Source organism: Aquarana catesbeiana, linkage group LG07 (genome assembly GCF_042186555.1).
Source record: "Aquarana catesbeiana isolate 2022-GZ linkage group LG07, ASM4218655v1, whole genome shotgun sequence".
In the NCBI taxonomy this organism is placed as follows: Eukaryota; Metazoa; Chordata; class Amphibia; order Anura; family Ranidae; genus Aquarana; species Aquarana catesbeiana.
Window position 1 is genome coordinate 302,666,240 of NC_133330.1, and position 18,027 is coordinate 302,684,266.

General features: G+C 42.6%; 1 protein-coding gene across 2 annotated transcripts in view; it reads right to left on the reverse strand.

The window, feature by feature from the left end:
• The window catches only part of LOC141103705 (cytochrome P450 4B1-like), a 100,118-nt gene that overhangs the window by 927 nt on the left and 81,164 nt on the right, over positions 1-18,027 (reverse strand). Inside the window, exons 10-11 of one of the 2 annotated variants that reach the window (XM_073593597.1) lie at positions 14,953-15,017; positions 13,733-13,815 (exon numbers count right to left, since the gene is read on the reverse strand). The exons of the other annotated variant lie outside the window; for it this stretch is intronic. Of the exons in view, the coding sequence (XP_073449698.1) occupies positions 13,733-13,815; positions 14,953-15,017 (148 nt within the window). The remainder of the gene's footprint in view (positions 1-13,732; positions 13,816-14,952; positions 15,018-18,027) is intronic. 2 annotated transcript variants of the gene reach the window in all.

Here is an 18,027-nt window from a genome sequence, read left to right on the forward strand (position 1 = left end):
ACCCCCACAAATGACCCCATTTTGGAAAGTAGACACCCCAAGGAAATTGCGGAGAGGCATGTTGAGCCCATTGAATATTCATTTTTTTTGTCCCAAGTGATTGAATAATGAAAAAAAAAAAAAAAAAAAATTACAAAAAGTTGTCACTAAATGATATATTGCTCACACAGGCCATGGGCCTATGTGGAATTGCACCCCAAAATACATTTAGCTGCTTCTCCTGAGTATGGGGATACCACATGTGTGGGACTTTTTGGGAGCCTAGCCGCATACGGGGCCCCGAAAACCAATCACTGCCTTCAGGATTTCTAAGGGCGTACATTTTTGATTTTACTCCTCACTACCTATCACAGTTTTGAAGACCATAAAATGCCCAGATGGCACAAACCCCCCCCAAATGACCCCATTTTGGAAAGTAGACACCCCAAGCTATTTGCTGAGAGGCATGTTGAGTCCATGGAATATTTTATATTTTGACACAAGTTGCGGGAAAGTGACAATTTATTTTTTTTTTTTTTTTGCACAAAGTTGTCACTAAATGATATATTGCTCACACAGGTCATGGGCATATGTGGAATTGCACCCCAAAATACATTCTGCTGCTTCTCTTGAGTACGGGGATACCACATGTGTGGGACTTTTTAGGAGCCTAGCCGCGTACGGGACCCCGAAAACCAATCACCGCCTTCAGGATTTCTAAGGGTGTACATTTTTGATTTCACTCTTCACTGCCTATCACAGTTTCGGAGGCCATGGAATGCCCAGGTGGCACAAACCCCCCCCCAAATGACCCCATTTTGGAAAGTAGACACCCCAAGCTATTTGCTGAGAGGCATGGTGAGTATTTTGCAGCTCTCATTTGTTTTTGAAAATGAAGAAAGACAAAAAAAAAAATTTATTTTTTCTTTTTTTAATTTTCAAAACTTTGTGACAAAAAGTGAGGTCTGCAAAATACTCACTATACCTCTCAGCAAATAGCTTGGGGTGTCTACTTTCCAAAATGGGGTCATTTGGGGGGGGTTTGTGCCACCTGGGCATTCCATGGCCTCCGAGACTGTGATAGGCAGTGAAGAGTGAAATCAAAAATTTACGCCCTTAGAAATCCTGAAGGCGGTGCTTGGTTTTCGGGGTCCCATACGTGGCTAGGCTCCCAAAAAGTCTCACACATGTGGTATCCCCGTACTCAGGAGAAGCAACAGAATGTATTTTGGGGTGTAATTTCACATATTCCCATGGCATGTTTGAGCAATATATCATTTAGTGACAACTTTGTGCAAAAAAAAAAAATAATAATTTGTCTCTTTCCCGCAACTTGTGTCACAATATAAAATATTCCATGGACTCGACATGCCTCTCAGCAAATAGCTTGGGGTGTCTACTTTCCAAAATGGGGTCATTTGGGGGGGTTTTGAACTGTCCTGGCATTTTATGCACAACATTTAGAAGCTTATGTCACACATCACCCACTCTTCTAACCACTTGAAGACAAAGCCCTTTCTGACACTTTTTGATTACATGAAAAAATTATTTTTTTTTGCAAGAAAATTACTTTGAACCCCCACACATTATATATTTTTTTAAAGCAAATGCCCTACAGATTAAAAAATGGTGGGTGTTTAATTTTTTTTTTTCACACAGTATTTGCGCAGCGATTTTTCAAACGCATTTTTTGGGGAAAAAACACACTTTTTTACATTTTAATGCACTAAAACACACTATATTGCCCAAATGTTTGATGAAATAAAAAAGATGATCTTAGGACGAGTACATGGATACCAAACATGACATGCTTTACAATTGCGCACAAACGTGCAGTGACAACAAAATAAATACATTTTTAAAAGCCTTTAAAAGCCTTTACAGGTTACCACTTTAGATTTACAGAGGAGGTCTACTGCTAAAATTACTGCCCTCGATCTGACCGTCGCGGTGATACCTCACATGCATGGTGCAATTGCTGTTTACATTTGACGCCAGACCGACGCTTGCGTTCGCCTTAGCGCGAGAGCAGGGGGGACAGGGGTGCTTTTTTTTTTTTCTTTATTATTTTTTTGCTTTTTTATCTTATTTTAAAACTGTTCCTTTCATTTTTTTTTTTTTTTTTAATCATTTTTATTGTTATCTCAGGGAATGTAAATATCCCCTATGATAGCAATAGGTAGTGACAGGTACTCTTTTTTGAAAAAATTGGGGTCTATTAGACCCTAGATTTCTCCTCTGCCCTCAAAGCATCTGACCACACCAAGATCGGTATGATAAAATGCTTTCCCAATTTCCCAATGGCGCTATTTACATCCGGCGAAATCTAAGTCATAAAATGCTCGTAGCTTCCGGTTTCTTAGGCCATAGAGATGTTTGGAGCCACTCTGGTCTCTGATCAGCTCTATGGTCAGCTGGCTGAATCACCGGCTGCATTCTCAGGTTCCCTGTTGAGACAGGAGAGCCAGAGAAAAACACGGAAGACGGTGGGGGGGGGGGGGCATTCTCTCCCACTGCTTGTAAAAGCAGTCTAGAGGCTAATTAGCCACTAGGATTGCTTCTACATGAAAGCCGACCGCTGGCTGAAAAGAATGATACCAAGATGATACCTAAACCTGCAGGCATCATTCTGGTATAACCACTCAAAGTCGTGAATGCTGTACCTGAAGACAAAAATATGGTTAACAATAAAGCACAGTAAACGGTAAAGTATAAAAAATTGCAGACCTGAAAAGCAAACATGATAAAACATAATAACAATAAAACATTGCAGAATAGAATACAGTAAAAAAGAGCAGAACAATAGAGAGAATAGAGAGAGAGAGAATAGAGAGAGAACAATAAAACGACAACTATTATTTTTTATTTTATATTTTTGTTTGTGTTTTTTTTATTTTTTTTTTTACACTTTTTTTGTAACTGTAACTTTTATAACTGTAACCGGTTCCAGGTTCGGGTCTCTCAAAATGCGATGGCATCTTGGGAGACCCTGTGAAAGTGTGTCCTAGTCTGTGCAATGCTGTACCCTACGCTAATACTCAGCTAGTGAATGGTAGCGTTCAAAACATTCACCAATGCAAAGACCAGGATTGTCAGGACAGGAGGGACAATAATAGTGGGTGTCACGCCTATATCCGCGCTTGCTGCAGACACAACATCTTTTTTGGGGGGGTTCGTTGGGTAGGGGTACTCGGGAGGACATAAAAATGCCTCTCATGCAGCCGACTGCATTTGGTTGGGGATGTGAATGGGGGAAGTACGGGCGCTGCAGAAGTGGTGGGTTCCCAATTAGGATTGGCGAATGCAGCAGGAAGGGCATTATGGGCACGACGGGCCTGTGTTTGTCTTCTTGGTGGCAGCGGGACACTACTTGTGCTTGCCACCTCACCAGCTTGAACTGCACTTATGGGACTCGCCACGTCACCAAGTGTTACTGCAGTGCTGGTTTGACTACGACCGGGGTGTACTAGGCCGCTGGCGCTTGCCAGTTCACCAAAACGCTACCAAAAAAACTGTTAACGATCGCAGGGATCAGGCCTGACTCTGCGAACGCTGCAGTTATGCATTTAGTGTTTTGTATGTGACAGTGATCGATCGATACTGCACTTGGGTGGGCTGGGCTGGGCCGGGCGGAGGGGCAAAACGCAGGTGCTAGCAGGTATCTGGGCTGATCCCGCTAACACTGCGTTTTTGGGAACCCTAAACTGCTGGGGACGCCAGTATAGATCTGATTGGATCAGATATTGATGCGTTCAGATACTATACCACTAAGGGAGGTGTACGGTGCGTGGGTGTTAGCGGTACTGGCACTAACCTGACTCTGCCTGGGGCTGGTGCTTGCCATTTCACCAAAATGCTACCAAAAAAACTGTTAGCGATCGCAGGGATCAGGCCTGACTCTGTGAACGCTGCAGTTATGCGTTTAGTGTTTTGTAAGTGACAGTGATCGATCGATACTGCACTTGGGTGGGCTGGGCCGAGCTGGGCGGAGGGGCAAAACGCAGGTGCTAGCAGGTATCTGGGCTGATCCCGCTAACACTGTGTTTTTGGGAACCCTAAACTGCTGGGGACGCTAGTATAGATCTGATCGGATCAGATATTGATCCGTACAGATACTATACCACTAAGGGAGGCGTATGCTGCGTGCGTGGGTGTTAGCGGTACTGGCGCTAATCTGACGCTGCCTGGGGCGACGCATATCACCGCCGGGCGATCAGGGGGCTAAATCTTTATTCGGTAATAAACGGCGGGTGCCCTGACACTATAAAAAATAAACAAACTAACCAGCGTCACCCGTAACGGTTATACGGTGATCAGTGGTGAAAGGGTTAACTAGGGGGCAATCAAGGGGTTAAAACATTAGATAGTATATGGGGGTCCCTGTCGCTATAAAACTCTGACGGCGAACCTAAATATTTACGTCCCTAACTAGCATCACCAGCGACACTAATACAGCGATCAGAAAAATGATCGCTTAGCGACACTGGTGACAGGGGGTGATCAAGGGGTTAAAACTTTATTAGGGGGGGTTAGGGGGGTACCCTAGACCTACAGGGGGCCTAACACTCACTGCCCTAACGCTGTAACTGTCACAAACTGACACCAATACAGTAATCAGAAAAAAAAAAAACAAACTGCTGGTGTCAGTTTGTGACGGGGGGGGGGGGGGATCGGGGGGCGATCGGGGGGGGGGGATCGGGGTGTTTAGTGTGCCTGGCATGTTCTACTGTGTGTGTGTGTTGGTGCACTTACATTGCAGTCTTCTCTCCTCGGCCCGGAACGGAAAATACCGAGCCGAGGAGAGATGACATCATTTCCTCTGCCTCTGTGTACAATACAGAGGCAGGGAAATGATCCCATTGGCTGAGAGCGATCGCGAGGGGGGGGCCACGAATGGATGGCCTCCCCCTCACCTCCGATCGCCGGGGGAGATTTGCCGACCGCCGCAGGCACCGGGGGGGGGGTCCGATCGGACCCCCCACCCGCGGGCAGGCAAGGACGTACATATACGTCCTTTTGCCTGCCCGTGCCGCTCTGTCGACGTATATAGTCGTGCGGCGGTCGGCAAGTGGTTAAAAATCTTCATTCTTGATTTGTTTGACTTTTGTACTTCCTGTAAGTAACTTCAAAAAGTCTTGCCTAAGAGCTGTCATCACAACGAGTCTGCTTTATCCTGTAAGCCAGAGAAGGGGGTCACCAAAAAGTTTGGTGACCATAAAAAGGAAAATGCTGCATTTATAGAGCACAAAGATCTGAGGTGAATCTTGATATACTTGCAAGACAAAAACAGAACATTCCATAGCTCAACTCACCAACCAGTCTGCCAACTGATCAAATTAACCTGTCCAACAGTCTGCGTTAAAAACAGGGGTTTAGTTGGCATGCATTTGCAAACGCATGCATAAGCTGCAAGGCCTCTTCATGGCACCCTGTGTATGCTTGCAGTCCTAATGCTACTGAATTTATAAGCGTCTCCACAATGGAAGCACATGCATTAAATGGATAGATGAGGGCAGGTGGGCTTGGAGGCAGCCCAATCCCCCTTAAAGGAACAGGAGCACACTGGACACCCAGCAAGAGCACAGTGGCAGCAAAGGTGTACAGTGTGTCCCCGGACCATATTTTACACCAGTAACAAACAAATGGCCCCTCCCCCCACAGCAAGGAGCACATGGAAGGGCAATCACATGAAAGACAAAAACAGAACATTCCATAGCTCAACTCACCAACCAGTCTGCCAACTGACCAAATTAATCTGTCCAACAGTCTGCGTTAAAAACAGGGGTTTAGTTAGCACGCATTTGCAAACGCATGCATAAGCGGCAAGGCCTCTTCACAGCACCCTGTGTATGCTTGCAGTCCTAACGCTACTGAATTTTTTTAAAGCGTCTCCACAATGGAAGCACATGCTTGATATACTGTACTTAAGGAGAACCTGTTAACTATTTAAACTTTCGAAAGTTATAGGAGTTTTATGGTCACAGTATACACTTTCTTTTTATACCATCAGCATTGTCATAGGAATAAAAAGAAAAGTTATTCTTGACTTGAAATGTGTCATTTTTATGTTGTGAGTGCTGCCTGTCTGCTGGCTACCTCGTTCCACAACTTCCTAGAATCCCTGCATGCTTTGCAGTTTTTTCCCTGCTGTTTTCCATGGTATCTTGCTTCCTGCAAGCTGTGATTCCTGCTCTGACTCTGTCTCCTGAAACGCCTCCTTTCAGCACCTCTGTAGGTCAGAAGGCAGGTTCTGTGAAATGTGTGACAAGCGGTGATCGACTTTCCGTAGCAGCCAACACTTCCCTCCCCACTGAGAGCCACACACACTCCTTGGCTCCTCCTTCTCGGCTCCAATGTTCAAGTGTACACAGCCAGGAGGAGGAGGAGGAGGAGCGACACGACTTCAGTGCAAGAGCCGCGCTGCTGGTCTGAGGTCTGGTGTATAGTTTACAGAGGAAGGGAACAAAGTAAAAAGGGGGGGGCAGAGAGCAGATGCACACATGGTGTGATGGGAGGGGAGGAGGGGTAAGGGGATATGTGCTGGGGGTGCTGTGGGAGGGGAGAGGATATGTGTCGGTCCTCCTCAGGGTGGGTCTTAAAAAGGAAGGGGTGTGTCCTTGACAGGAAAAGGTGGGTCATATTTAAATTAGGGGGTGTGCGAGTTTAGTTAGGGCAACACAAACCCTAAATACACCACTGTATGTGTCACAGAGCTCAAGGAAGTAAATGTGTGGGGGTCTTCACAAAGCAGATTAAAACATTATCGTCAACTAAATTAATATTATTTTAGTTGACTAAAACGATTGAGATGACTAAAGTACAACTAAAACTAAAATGGCATTTTAGTCAAAAGACTGTGACTAAAACTAAATTGAAATTTGACGTCAAAATGAACACTGGTCTGTAGTGAGTGTTCATACCGTCAATACCATAAATAATAACACATTCAAATTTTTCACTCCAGCAGTATATAAGGAGTTTGGAAATTGTACAGAAATGCTTTATTACAATTTAACTACACCCATTTGATTTTAGACGACTAAAATTAGTTTTAGTCTACTAAAATGTACTAAAACTAAAACAACTGCAGGAGACTAAAATGGGACTAAAACTAAAATATCATTTTAGTTAAGACTAAAACTAAATCGAAATTTGCTGCCAAAATTAACACTGTCACAAAGTAATTTACAAACTTTAAGATCAGTAGGAATAATAGGAGAAGGCTAGAGATAATTAAAATGCAAAGAGGAAATTATTATATGTATTTTACATTTTAACCACAGATACCCTTTAAACTCTTGCCACCATAAGTAGATTTCTATTTATTCTGTCACAAAGTTTCTTCTGTGTGTCCCTCTGATCTCAATTTCATTCAACTCAGCTTGACTACTCCAACGTTGGGTCAGGAGTCCCACCTTCACAGCTAAGCCACACCCACCCACCTTTCCGATGTTCTATGAAAGAGCGCAACTCAGGCCCCTTTTACACTTGTGCGACCTGAAAGTTGCGCGATTTTGATGCAACTTGAAGTAATGCCTGTGTAATCTTGAGATCTCTGGACCTCAAGTCGCATCAAAGTCGGACCAAAGTAGTGCACAGCAGGGGCGTAGATAAGGGGAGGGTCAGGGGTGTTCAAACCCCCCCCAGAGCATCCTGGCAACATGCCCAGGCAGTGTCCCTGTTGCTGCGCTGCTCAGCTTCAGCAACAGCACAGTAGAAGCAAAGAGTTTTGGAGTGCAGCAGCCAGTCCCCCTTCTATTGTGCCAAATCTCCATCAGTTTAATAAGGGGTCCCCCAAAAAGGCATGAAATTCCTGCGAGGTCCCGATGCTTGCAATACCTCCAAACAGGTCTTGGATACTTGCAACTGACAGTGCATGGTCGAAGGAACTCCCAGACTCCTCCTCGAGTTACATATGACTCAGCAGAAGGGAGACTGGGGCTTCAGAAGTTTTCCTGCCTATGTGCAGCACTGAATCTAAGGTCTGGCAAGTGGAGAGGTATAAACTTTCTGTTTGGGGAAGGAGTGGGTGAGAATTCCTGCCTGGGGGAGTTTCTTTTGGAGGGGGGGTTAAGGAAAGATAGGTGGGTTTGCTTTTGGAGAAGGGGGATTTTTTGTAGAGAAGTTTACAGGGATGGTTAATGGCAGGGAGTTTGATTGAACGAAGAGAGAATTTCTTCATAATTAGGAATCTTTGCTAGGGGGGGTGTTGACTGATGGAGATATTTTTGCTTTGGGGGTCAGTTTAGAGATGGGGGGTTTAATTTTTGGGGGGAATATTTGAGGGAGGGAGATATTTTGCAGTGGGAATCTTTGCTTGAGGAGGGAAGGGGGGGGGGGGTTCCTAGGAGGGAGACCACCCCCCATGCTCACTAGAGTGCTGGGCTGTGGAAGGGACAGTTGGCTCAGGATCTTAGCGGCTCGCTGACAGGCTGAGCCAACTGCCAGTCCAGGGATCTGGGGAAATCCCAACTTAAATGTTATGGTCTTTCCTCAGCCTGGACCTGCTGAGTGATGTAGCAGCCTTTATCCAGCTATCAGCTAAAAACAGATCACAGAAGTGCAAAACAGACTGCAAAATGACCAATGCCGTCCTTTCAGAGCACATGCATGGGTGACATCACTTGCTGCTTCCCACGTGAATATTTCCTAAACATCACACATTTAGGAGATATTCACTGTACCACTTAATGTGCAGATACTGTACATGTTAACACCAGTGGACAGCCCTGGCTTTTTTTCAGCTTATCACTCAGGTGTTAAAACAGAAATTGGAACACCCTGGATCCTGGCTGTATGTATTCATGGTATATTTGCCATTTAGAATATATGATAAGATAAGATCTAAAGCCTGGTACACCGAGTACGTTTTTTTTTTAGTTCAATCCAATGGGTTGAACGAAAAGAATATTGGGGAGCTCAGGAGAAGCTATCTGTACTAATGATGTGATGTTATTACAGTGATCGCCCCGTTGAGCTACTGTGTTCTCACAGGGGGGACAACCCCGCCAGAACACACCTGTCAGTGCTTGCAACCATTGGCTGAGAGTACTGACCAGATGCTGGTTGGATTCTGTCGGACAAGTACCTATACACATGGGCCGAATGTCAGTCAGTTTCTGCTGCACTTGATTTTGGAGCTTAAGACTGGATAATAGGCAATCTAATGCCCCGTACACACGGTCGGATTTTCTGATGGAAAATGTCCGATCGGAGCGTGTTGTCGGAAATTCCGACCATGTGTGGGCTCCATCAGACATTTTCCATCGGATTTTCAGACACACAAAGTTGGAGAGCAGGAGATAAAATTTTCCGACAACAAAATCCGTTGTCGGAAATTCCGATCGTGTGTACACAAATCGGACGGACAAAGTGCCATGCATGCTCAGAATAAATAAAGAGATGAAAGCTATTGGCCACTGCCCCGTTTATAGTCCCGACGTAAATGTTTTACGTCACCGCGTTTAAAATGATTGGATTTTCCGACAACTTTGTGTGACCGTGTGTATGCAAGACAAGTTTGAGCCAACATCCGTCTGAAAAAATCCTAGGATTTTGTTGTCAGAATGTCCGAACAAAGTCCGACCGTGTGTACAGGGCATTACTGTGCAACCTGAGCAGGTCTTTGTGAAGTTGGCTCAGTTTTAGACATGTGCATTTCGTTTCATTCCGAATCGAAATTCGGACGAATTTTTCATTATTCGGAAATTCGGATGCATCCAAATTTCCGAATTATAAAAGTGATGAATTTAAACGAATTTGAAAACAAATTCGAATCTAATTCGAAAAACATATTCGAATTCAAAAACAAATTTGAATCGAATTTGAAAACAATAGAAATCGATTTTCTAAAAAATACAATAAAATAGAATATAAAATCATAAAGCAATAGAATACATACCGTATTTATCGGCGTATAACACGCGCCGGCGTATAACACGCACCCAAGTTAAGGAGGGAATTTTAAGGAAAAAAACTTTTAGGAGTAAAGTTTAAGGAAGAAAGACTTACATTAAAATGCCCATCAATGCAGCGTTATCGGTGTCCATCTGCAGCCTTGTCAGTGTCAGTGCAGCCTTGCCCAGTGTCCAGTGCAGCCTTGCCCCAGTGCAGAATTGTCAGTGCAGCCTTGCCCCAGTGTCCATTGCAGCCTTGTCAGTGCAGCTTTGCCCCAGTGCAGCCTTGTCAGTGCAGCCATGTCAGTGCAGCCATGTCAGTGCAGCTTTTCTCCAGTGCAGCCTTGCCCCCGTGCAGCTTTTCCCCCATGCAGCTTTGCCCCCATGCAGCCTTGCCCCCCCGTGCAGCCTTGCCCCCCCGTGCAGCCTTGCCCCCCCGTGCACCTTTGTGGGATTGCCGCGATCCCTGCCGTCATACACAGCCCTGTGTAAATTTAAATATGGCGCCGAGACTGCAGGGACTCGGCGGAGCGCTGATACACATAGCCGAGAGTCCTCGGGTTTTCTCGGCGTCGCTTACAGTCCCGCCCAGTTCCGCCCTATGGGCGGGACTGTAAGCGGCGCCGAGAAAACCCGAGGACTCTCGGCTATGTGTAGCTCCGCTCCGCCGAGTCCCTGCAGTCTCGGCGCCGTATTTGAATTTCCACACGGCTGTGTATGTCGGCGGCGATCGCGGCAATTGCCGCGATCACACACAATTGGGGGGGGGATCGGCCTATAACACGCACCCACGATTTTCCCCTGATTTTCAGGGGAAAAAAGTGCGTGTTATATGCCGATAAATACGGTATATATAATATTATTTTTATTCTATTTTATTGTTTTTCTATGCTTTTCTTTTCTTTTCTATTACTTTCTATTCTTTAATAGTCTTTTCTACTCATTTCAAATTCATTCTATACAAAATTCGAATTTCGGAACATGGCTTCTGAAAATCGAATTTCATATAGAATGAATTAGAATAGAAAAGATTAGAATAGAAAAGAAAATAATAGAAAAGAATAAACTAGAAAAACATATATTGTATTTTATTCTATTCTGTTCTATTGTTTTTTTATTCTATTCTTTTTTATTATTTTCTAGTCTATTCTTTAATTCTATTCTAATTCGATTTTTCGAAATTAGAATATCTGAAAATGGATAATAATATATATATATATATTTATTATTATCCATTTTCAGATATTCTAATTTCGAAAAATCGAATTAGAATAGAATTAAAGAATAGAAAAGAATAGACTAGAAAAACAATAATATATATATATATATATATATATATATATATATATATATATATATATATATATATATATATATATATATATATATATATATATTTCCAAAGGTTGCTGCACTTAAAAATTTGTTGCTTTATTCCATCAAATCTTTAGAAAAAGCAAGTAGAGTCATTCCAAACAGAATCATTACAATCATTTGTTCAGACAAAGATTACGTTTCAGGCTGATTTGTTCGGACCCTTCCTTAGATCAGTCAGAACACATCTGAACTTTATTTTTATATATACAAGGTCAGTGGGAGGACCTGTTTGCTGACACTAGATTGAAAGCTGTGTGTGGTTTTCCTCTACACTTCAATCTATATATTATTTTATTCTATTCTGTTCTATTGTTTTTCTAGTCTATTCTTTTCTACTCTATTCTAATCTTTTCTATTCGAATTCATTTTATACGAAATTCGAATTTCGCAAAATGGTTATATATACACCATAGATTACTTTTTCAAATTCGGTCAAATTTCTTTCAAATGCGGTAGAATTTTTTCGAATTTGATAGCTTTTTTTCTAATGCGATAGTTTTTTTTCGAATGCAGTAGAATTTTTGCGAATTTGATAGTTTTTTTCGAATGCGGTCGAATTTTTTCGAATACGAAACTAAACGAATCCCGAACACAAATGTAATGAATGTAACTAATTTAACTAAATGAATTTAGTTAAATAATGAACCGAAACTAAACTAAACAAAACAAATTTTTTCATCCTGCACATGTCTAGTTTCTTTTATTTAAAATGAAATATTTACCAGGTACATGCTGCATATTGTTACACAATGAAAATATGCAGTAAGTACCAATTATAATTCTTTTTTAAAATAATATATAGTGTTAAAGGAACAAAATTCGTATGGATGCAAGTTAAAAATTTAGCTCAGGAAGGACATAGCTGGTGTATATTTAAAAGCCTTAGGATTACATAGTTACATAGTAGGTGAGGTTGAAAAAAAAGACACAAGTCCATCATGTCCAACCTATGTATGTGATTATATGTCAGTATTACATTATATATCCCTGTATGTTGCAGTCGTTCAGTTGCTTATCTAATCGTTTTTGAAACTATCGATGTTCCCTGATGAAACCACAGCCTGTGGAAGGGAATTTCACATCCTTGCTACTCTTACAGTAAAGAACCCTCTACGTAGTTTATGGTTAAACCGCTTTTCTTCTAATTTTATTGAGTGGGCACGTGTCTTATTAAACTCCCTTTCTCAAAAAAGTTTTATCCCTATTGTGGGGTCACCAGTATGGTATTTGTAAATTGAAATCATATGCCCTCTCAAGCGTCTCTTCTCCAGGGAGAATAAGTTCAGTGCTTGTAACCTTTCCTCATAACTAATATCCTCCAGACCCTTTATTGCTTTTGTTGCCCTTCTTTGTACTCGCTTCATTCCTGAGGACTGGAGCCCAGAACTGGACAGCATACTCCAGATGAGGCTGGACCAGAGTCTTGTAGAGTGGGAGAATTATTGCTTTATCCCTGGAGTTGATCCCCTTTTTAATGCATGCCAATATTCTGTTTGCCTTGTTAGCAGCAGCTTGGCATTGCATGCCATTGCTGAGCCTATCATCTACTAGGACCCCCAGGTCCTTTTCAGCTACATAAAGGATGTCAGCTACATAAACACTTAAGGCTAGTTTCCACTAGTTTTGCACTCTGAAGAGGATCGGTGTTCAGATTGTTCTTCAAAGAGCATTTGGCAGGCAGCGAGGAGGCGCAGTATTGCTTCCTCATCACATATTTTAACCCCTTAAACCCTGCACTACTGCACCACAACCACATTCAGTTGAATGGTGATCATTTTAGCTGTGCTGCATTGCAAATCCTCATGACCTAAATAATGCCTTTGAGTTTGAAAGACCTGAACCCCCCCCCCAGGAAAAAAAATATCTACGGCCTACAGACTACTTTGAAGTCGCGCAGGGACTACTTTTAAGTCGCTACAACTTGAAGTTGCAGAGATATGAATGGTACTCATTGGAAATCATGGGGTACGACTTGTCATGTGACTTTGCAGTCCCAAGTCGCAGGACAAGTCACAAAAAAGTGTGAAGGGGGCCTTGAAGGTACTCACTTTAAACAGGGTGAAGGGTAGGATTAGACCTGATCCCTAAGTCAGGGAAGTCAAGCTGTGAGTTCCAAAGTGAATGTATACCGGTAATTACAGAGTGATTACCTTCTACAATAACATGATTATTATTCAGTGGTAAATATATGCTATGTATTTCCCAAATTACCTTTCTATTGGAAGTAAAAGATGTCTATATTACTGTGTATTGAAGCTGCAAAAAGGGCTTCAAACTAAACTTTCAATGTAAACAACTTCACTTATTGTCTACTCTAAAGCAACCAATTAGATGGTCCCCTTCACTCTCCTTTACTGCAAATGAAAAATAAATGGAACAATCTGATTGGTGGACAAGAAAAAAACAGCTTTCCCTTCAGATATTTTGATTAATCTTTCAAATCATTGCTTGTAAGTTGTATAAAGATAGCGCAGAGATACCTTCCTCCGGCAGAGAAGGGCAGGAAGGCGTGTGAATGTCTTTTGGTGGTATTCTCAGGAGAGAATCTAAGGGGATCAAATACCTAAAATCAGAAATAAAATACAATTTATTATTATATGTTTAAAAAAAACAGTATTTGGCAGTGTATTTAATAGAGTGGCATTTTTTTTTAATATTATATATATTTTTTTGTATTGTATGCAATTGTCCTCACACCAGGGTAGAGGCGATTTAACAACATTTCACACCTTCAGCCATGCGACTTGAACAATGGACACCCAACCAGACATGACAGTATGGTTATTGGATTTTGATATAAGAACACAGTGATTTCACAAACTTTCACATCTCTCTTCCTGTTCTTGGAACAAATCAACATCTGCCTTGACGGGTTAATTAGTGATGGGACCAAGATGACTCAGTAACCTGTGTGGCTATAAATGCTAGGGTGTGTTCCTGACACTCATTAAAACTGAAGAATCTGTTTGGCTGAGCAGTGAAGTATATTTAACATTATACAGCATGTCTAGCTGACTAGAACTAACTACTGCTAGCTATGAGTGACTGTGCAGTTAAAGTGGTTGTAACCGTAAAAAAAAAAAAAAAAAGACAGGAAGAAATCCTGTTCGCTTATGGCAGATTAAACTTTCGAAGCTGTGAAAAACCTGGTTGATCCTGCCTGTTCCTGTGTCCTCCCTCTGTGGGCTGACCACGGTAATCATGGCTGCTGATCCATGATTACCATGGTCAGTTTACATGCCTTCGTCATCCCGCTGCTCTCCTCTCCCTCCCTGCCTGTCAGCTCCTGTGTGTGTGTGTCTGCCCTCTCTGCCGCCCCCCCCCCTCCCCCCGCCGCTATTAGTAGCTGGCAGTAAAAGTAAAGAAATATTACTGCCAGCCCCATCTGTTCTAATAATCTATCCTAAACTGTGTAATTTATTTATTTTAAATAATGCCTGTAAATACCTTGTCTTTGCTCTGTTCTGGTCAGTCACGTGACCTCCTAATTTTCCAGAACAAAATATGCTACAATTCTTGCAATGTTGTGCAAATCTCTCCAGAGTAGATTGTTTTTTTAATCAATAAATCCGGACTTTCACTTTAAATATACTAAGTAAATGTAAAGTACTCTTTTGAAAAAGAAATGCAGATTCGGTTGGAATAGAATTTGTTCAGACACATGTGTACACAATTGAGCAAATGCAATACAATCACTTGCCTCTGGATTTTCCCATACGCTACAACACCTGTTCATTGTATATATGCACAACAGAACACTTGCACCTGTAGATACAGAGGACATGAGTGGATGAGCGGGTGATTTGTATAGGTATACAAAATTAAAGAAAACTAGGCATTGCACATATGTTTTATTATACCCATATAGAAAGCGCTTTGTTGTATTTGTAAATAAGCAATTCAGGTCAAAACACTTTTTTACTCTGATTCTGTGAATGTAATGTTATCTTTTCCTACAGTGCAGCTGATCCTCCGCACAGCATATCATTGCAGTGAGAAGAACACCGTTCATGTGCAACAGAATGAGTGAGAGTTAGCAGCCCTGGAGAGGTGGAGCACAGTGTGATGACCTAGCAAGTTCAGAGGTCAGTAGCACTAAATGAATAGGAATTATATGCAAGTAATGTAGTAGTCAGTAGTATGTATGCAACACAGAGTGCAGGGCCCAGAAATAGGTAAGCAGTGTTCAGACGTTAGTAGTGTGTAATGCAAAGTGCGGGGATCAGGCATAAGTCATGCAGAGTTCAGAGGTTGGTAGTGTGTATTGCAGAGTGTAGGGGTCAGGAGTAAGTAATGCAGAGTTTAGAGGTCATTAGTATGTAACACACAGTGCAGGGGTAAGGAGTAAAGCAACGTTGAGGTCAGTAGTATGTATTCTTTGTATGTAACAAAGAATTTAAAGGTCATCAGTATGTAAAAGAGTCCAGTTGGTTATAAGGCAGATCCTCCCAGAGTACAGAGGTTATAATGGAAGGCAGATCCTCCCAGAGTGCAGAGGTTATAAATATGTATAGCACAGAGCAAAAGTCGTGAGTACATAAGGCAGAGTGCAGAGGTTAGTGTTATGTAACAGAGTTCAGAGGTCAGGTGTATCTAACACAAAGTGCAGGGAGCAGTAGTAAGTTTTGTAGCATTCAGATGCTTGAAATATCTAACATAGGAAGCAGAGGCCAGGAGTAATAAATGCAAAATCCAGAAGTCAGTGATACATAACAGTGTGGAGTGGTTAGGAGTAAATGACACAAAGAGCAGAGGTCAGTAGGGGTCAGGAGTAGGTAACAGAGTGCAGGGGTCAGTATTATGTAGTTCGGGGTTCAGGAGTAAGTAGCGCAGAGTTTAGAGGAAGTAATATTCAACATAGAGTGCAGGGGCCAGGAGTAAACAGCACACAATGCAGGTCAGGAGCAACTAACACACATTTCCTCCCCCCAAAAACAAAGATACCCCCCTTTCTATACCAAACATCTACCTCTTTCCTCTGTAAAATGTTCTCACCAAACCTCAGATGTAGCAACATCCAGCAGAGTGAGGGAAGTCTTGGCTTTTTCACATGATACGGTAGAGCTTAGGAAGAGCCTAGAACTTCTCTCAGATCTGCATTCAAATGGCTTCTCTGATTTGAGAACACACAAATCAATCTCCTGCGCGTGTAGTATGTCTCTTTACAGTATTAATCTCTTTGCTTCGACGCCTTGAAATGCGCACCTATCTGCCCTAACAGAAGGTGCGTGGGTCTGATATGCTTTTATACAAGCCTTTGTTTGTGAGTATAATACTTACCTATGTACACAATAAAAACGTTGTTTGAGGATAATGCGCTAGACCAACACGCCTTCTGTTTTCATGTTCTCCTCTGATCTGAGGTCTGAGGCAGCACAGCGGGGTCAGAAGGTGGTAGCAAGGTGGGGACAGTGACAGTCTACGATCTACAGTTTGCCAACCCCCTGAGATAGAGGAATCTAATCTCTTGTTGCTGATTGGCTGAAATTTTCATCAAAATAAAAGTTTGACACTGATGTTCAAATGTTAGATACAATTCAGCTAATTTACTAAAGGAACTGATAATCCTCATACAATAAATTATGTGAATGTTCACTTCAATTATCTAATCGTGTGCTGATGAAATATGTACTGGACTAGATAATTCAACTTGTTTAGTAAATCGGCCTCATTTTTTACTGGATAGTTGTGGCTAAGGATAGACAGACGTACATCTCCCCAAAAGCAGAGAATTAGGGAATTACGTATGTGCCCACCCTCGCAAGAGTCTACAAGGAGACCTGCTAAAATCCTTGTACAATGCTGACAGACCTCTTACTTGGTTTCTTGAGAAAGAAACCAATAAGAGTTCCAAAACACATCAGCATAGCAACCAGCCTGCCCCAGGTGTGACATCACATCCTGCCTTGTAGCCCACAGTGGCTCTTCTCACCTCCTTGAACATTGGACTTGGTTTCCTCACTGACTACACGCTTCTGGTGGACGGCTTCCATCCAATGTGGCATGGATGCAGATAAGCTCTTTGATTTTATATTTCTGTGAGTTTGCATTTGGCTTTTTAATTGTAATTAAAGTGAATGTAAACCCGAAATTTTTTTTTTTTGATATCATACTGTAGAGCAAGGGTCTTCAAACTACGGCTCTCCAGTTGTTCAAGAACTACAATTCCCATCATGCCTAGCCATGTCTGTGAATGTCAGAGTTTTACAATGCCTCATGGGATGTGTAGTTCCGCAACAGCTGGAGGGCCGTAGTTTGAGGATCCCTGCTGTAGAGTATAAGATTTCCTATCATTTGAGCCCAGTCTTGCCACACAGAGAGTTAAAGGGGTTGTAAAGTAATTTTTATTTTTTTTTTAAATAACAAACATGTTATACTTACCTTCACTGTGCAGCTCATTTTGCACAGAGTGGCCTCGAACCTGGTCTTCTGGGGTCCCTCGGCGGCTGTTTCAGCTCCTCCCCGAGAGAACTAACCACCTTAATGTGAGCTGCCTTGCATGGTGGTTAGTTCTTGCGGGCGCGCTCCTGTGATACAGCCGGCGGCTATAGCCGCTCACTGTATCACTCGGCCCCACCCCCGGCGCGCCGCGTCATTGGATGTGATTGACAGCAGCGCGAGCCAATGGCTGCGCTGCTTTCAATCCATCCACTGTAGCCAATCAGCGGCCAGGTTGAGCGGCGAAATGGATGTCGGGAGCGAGCGCGGGACTTTCGAGGGGTCAGGTAAGTAAAACGGGGGGGCTGGGGGCGGCGGTATCGTCGGAAGTTTTTTC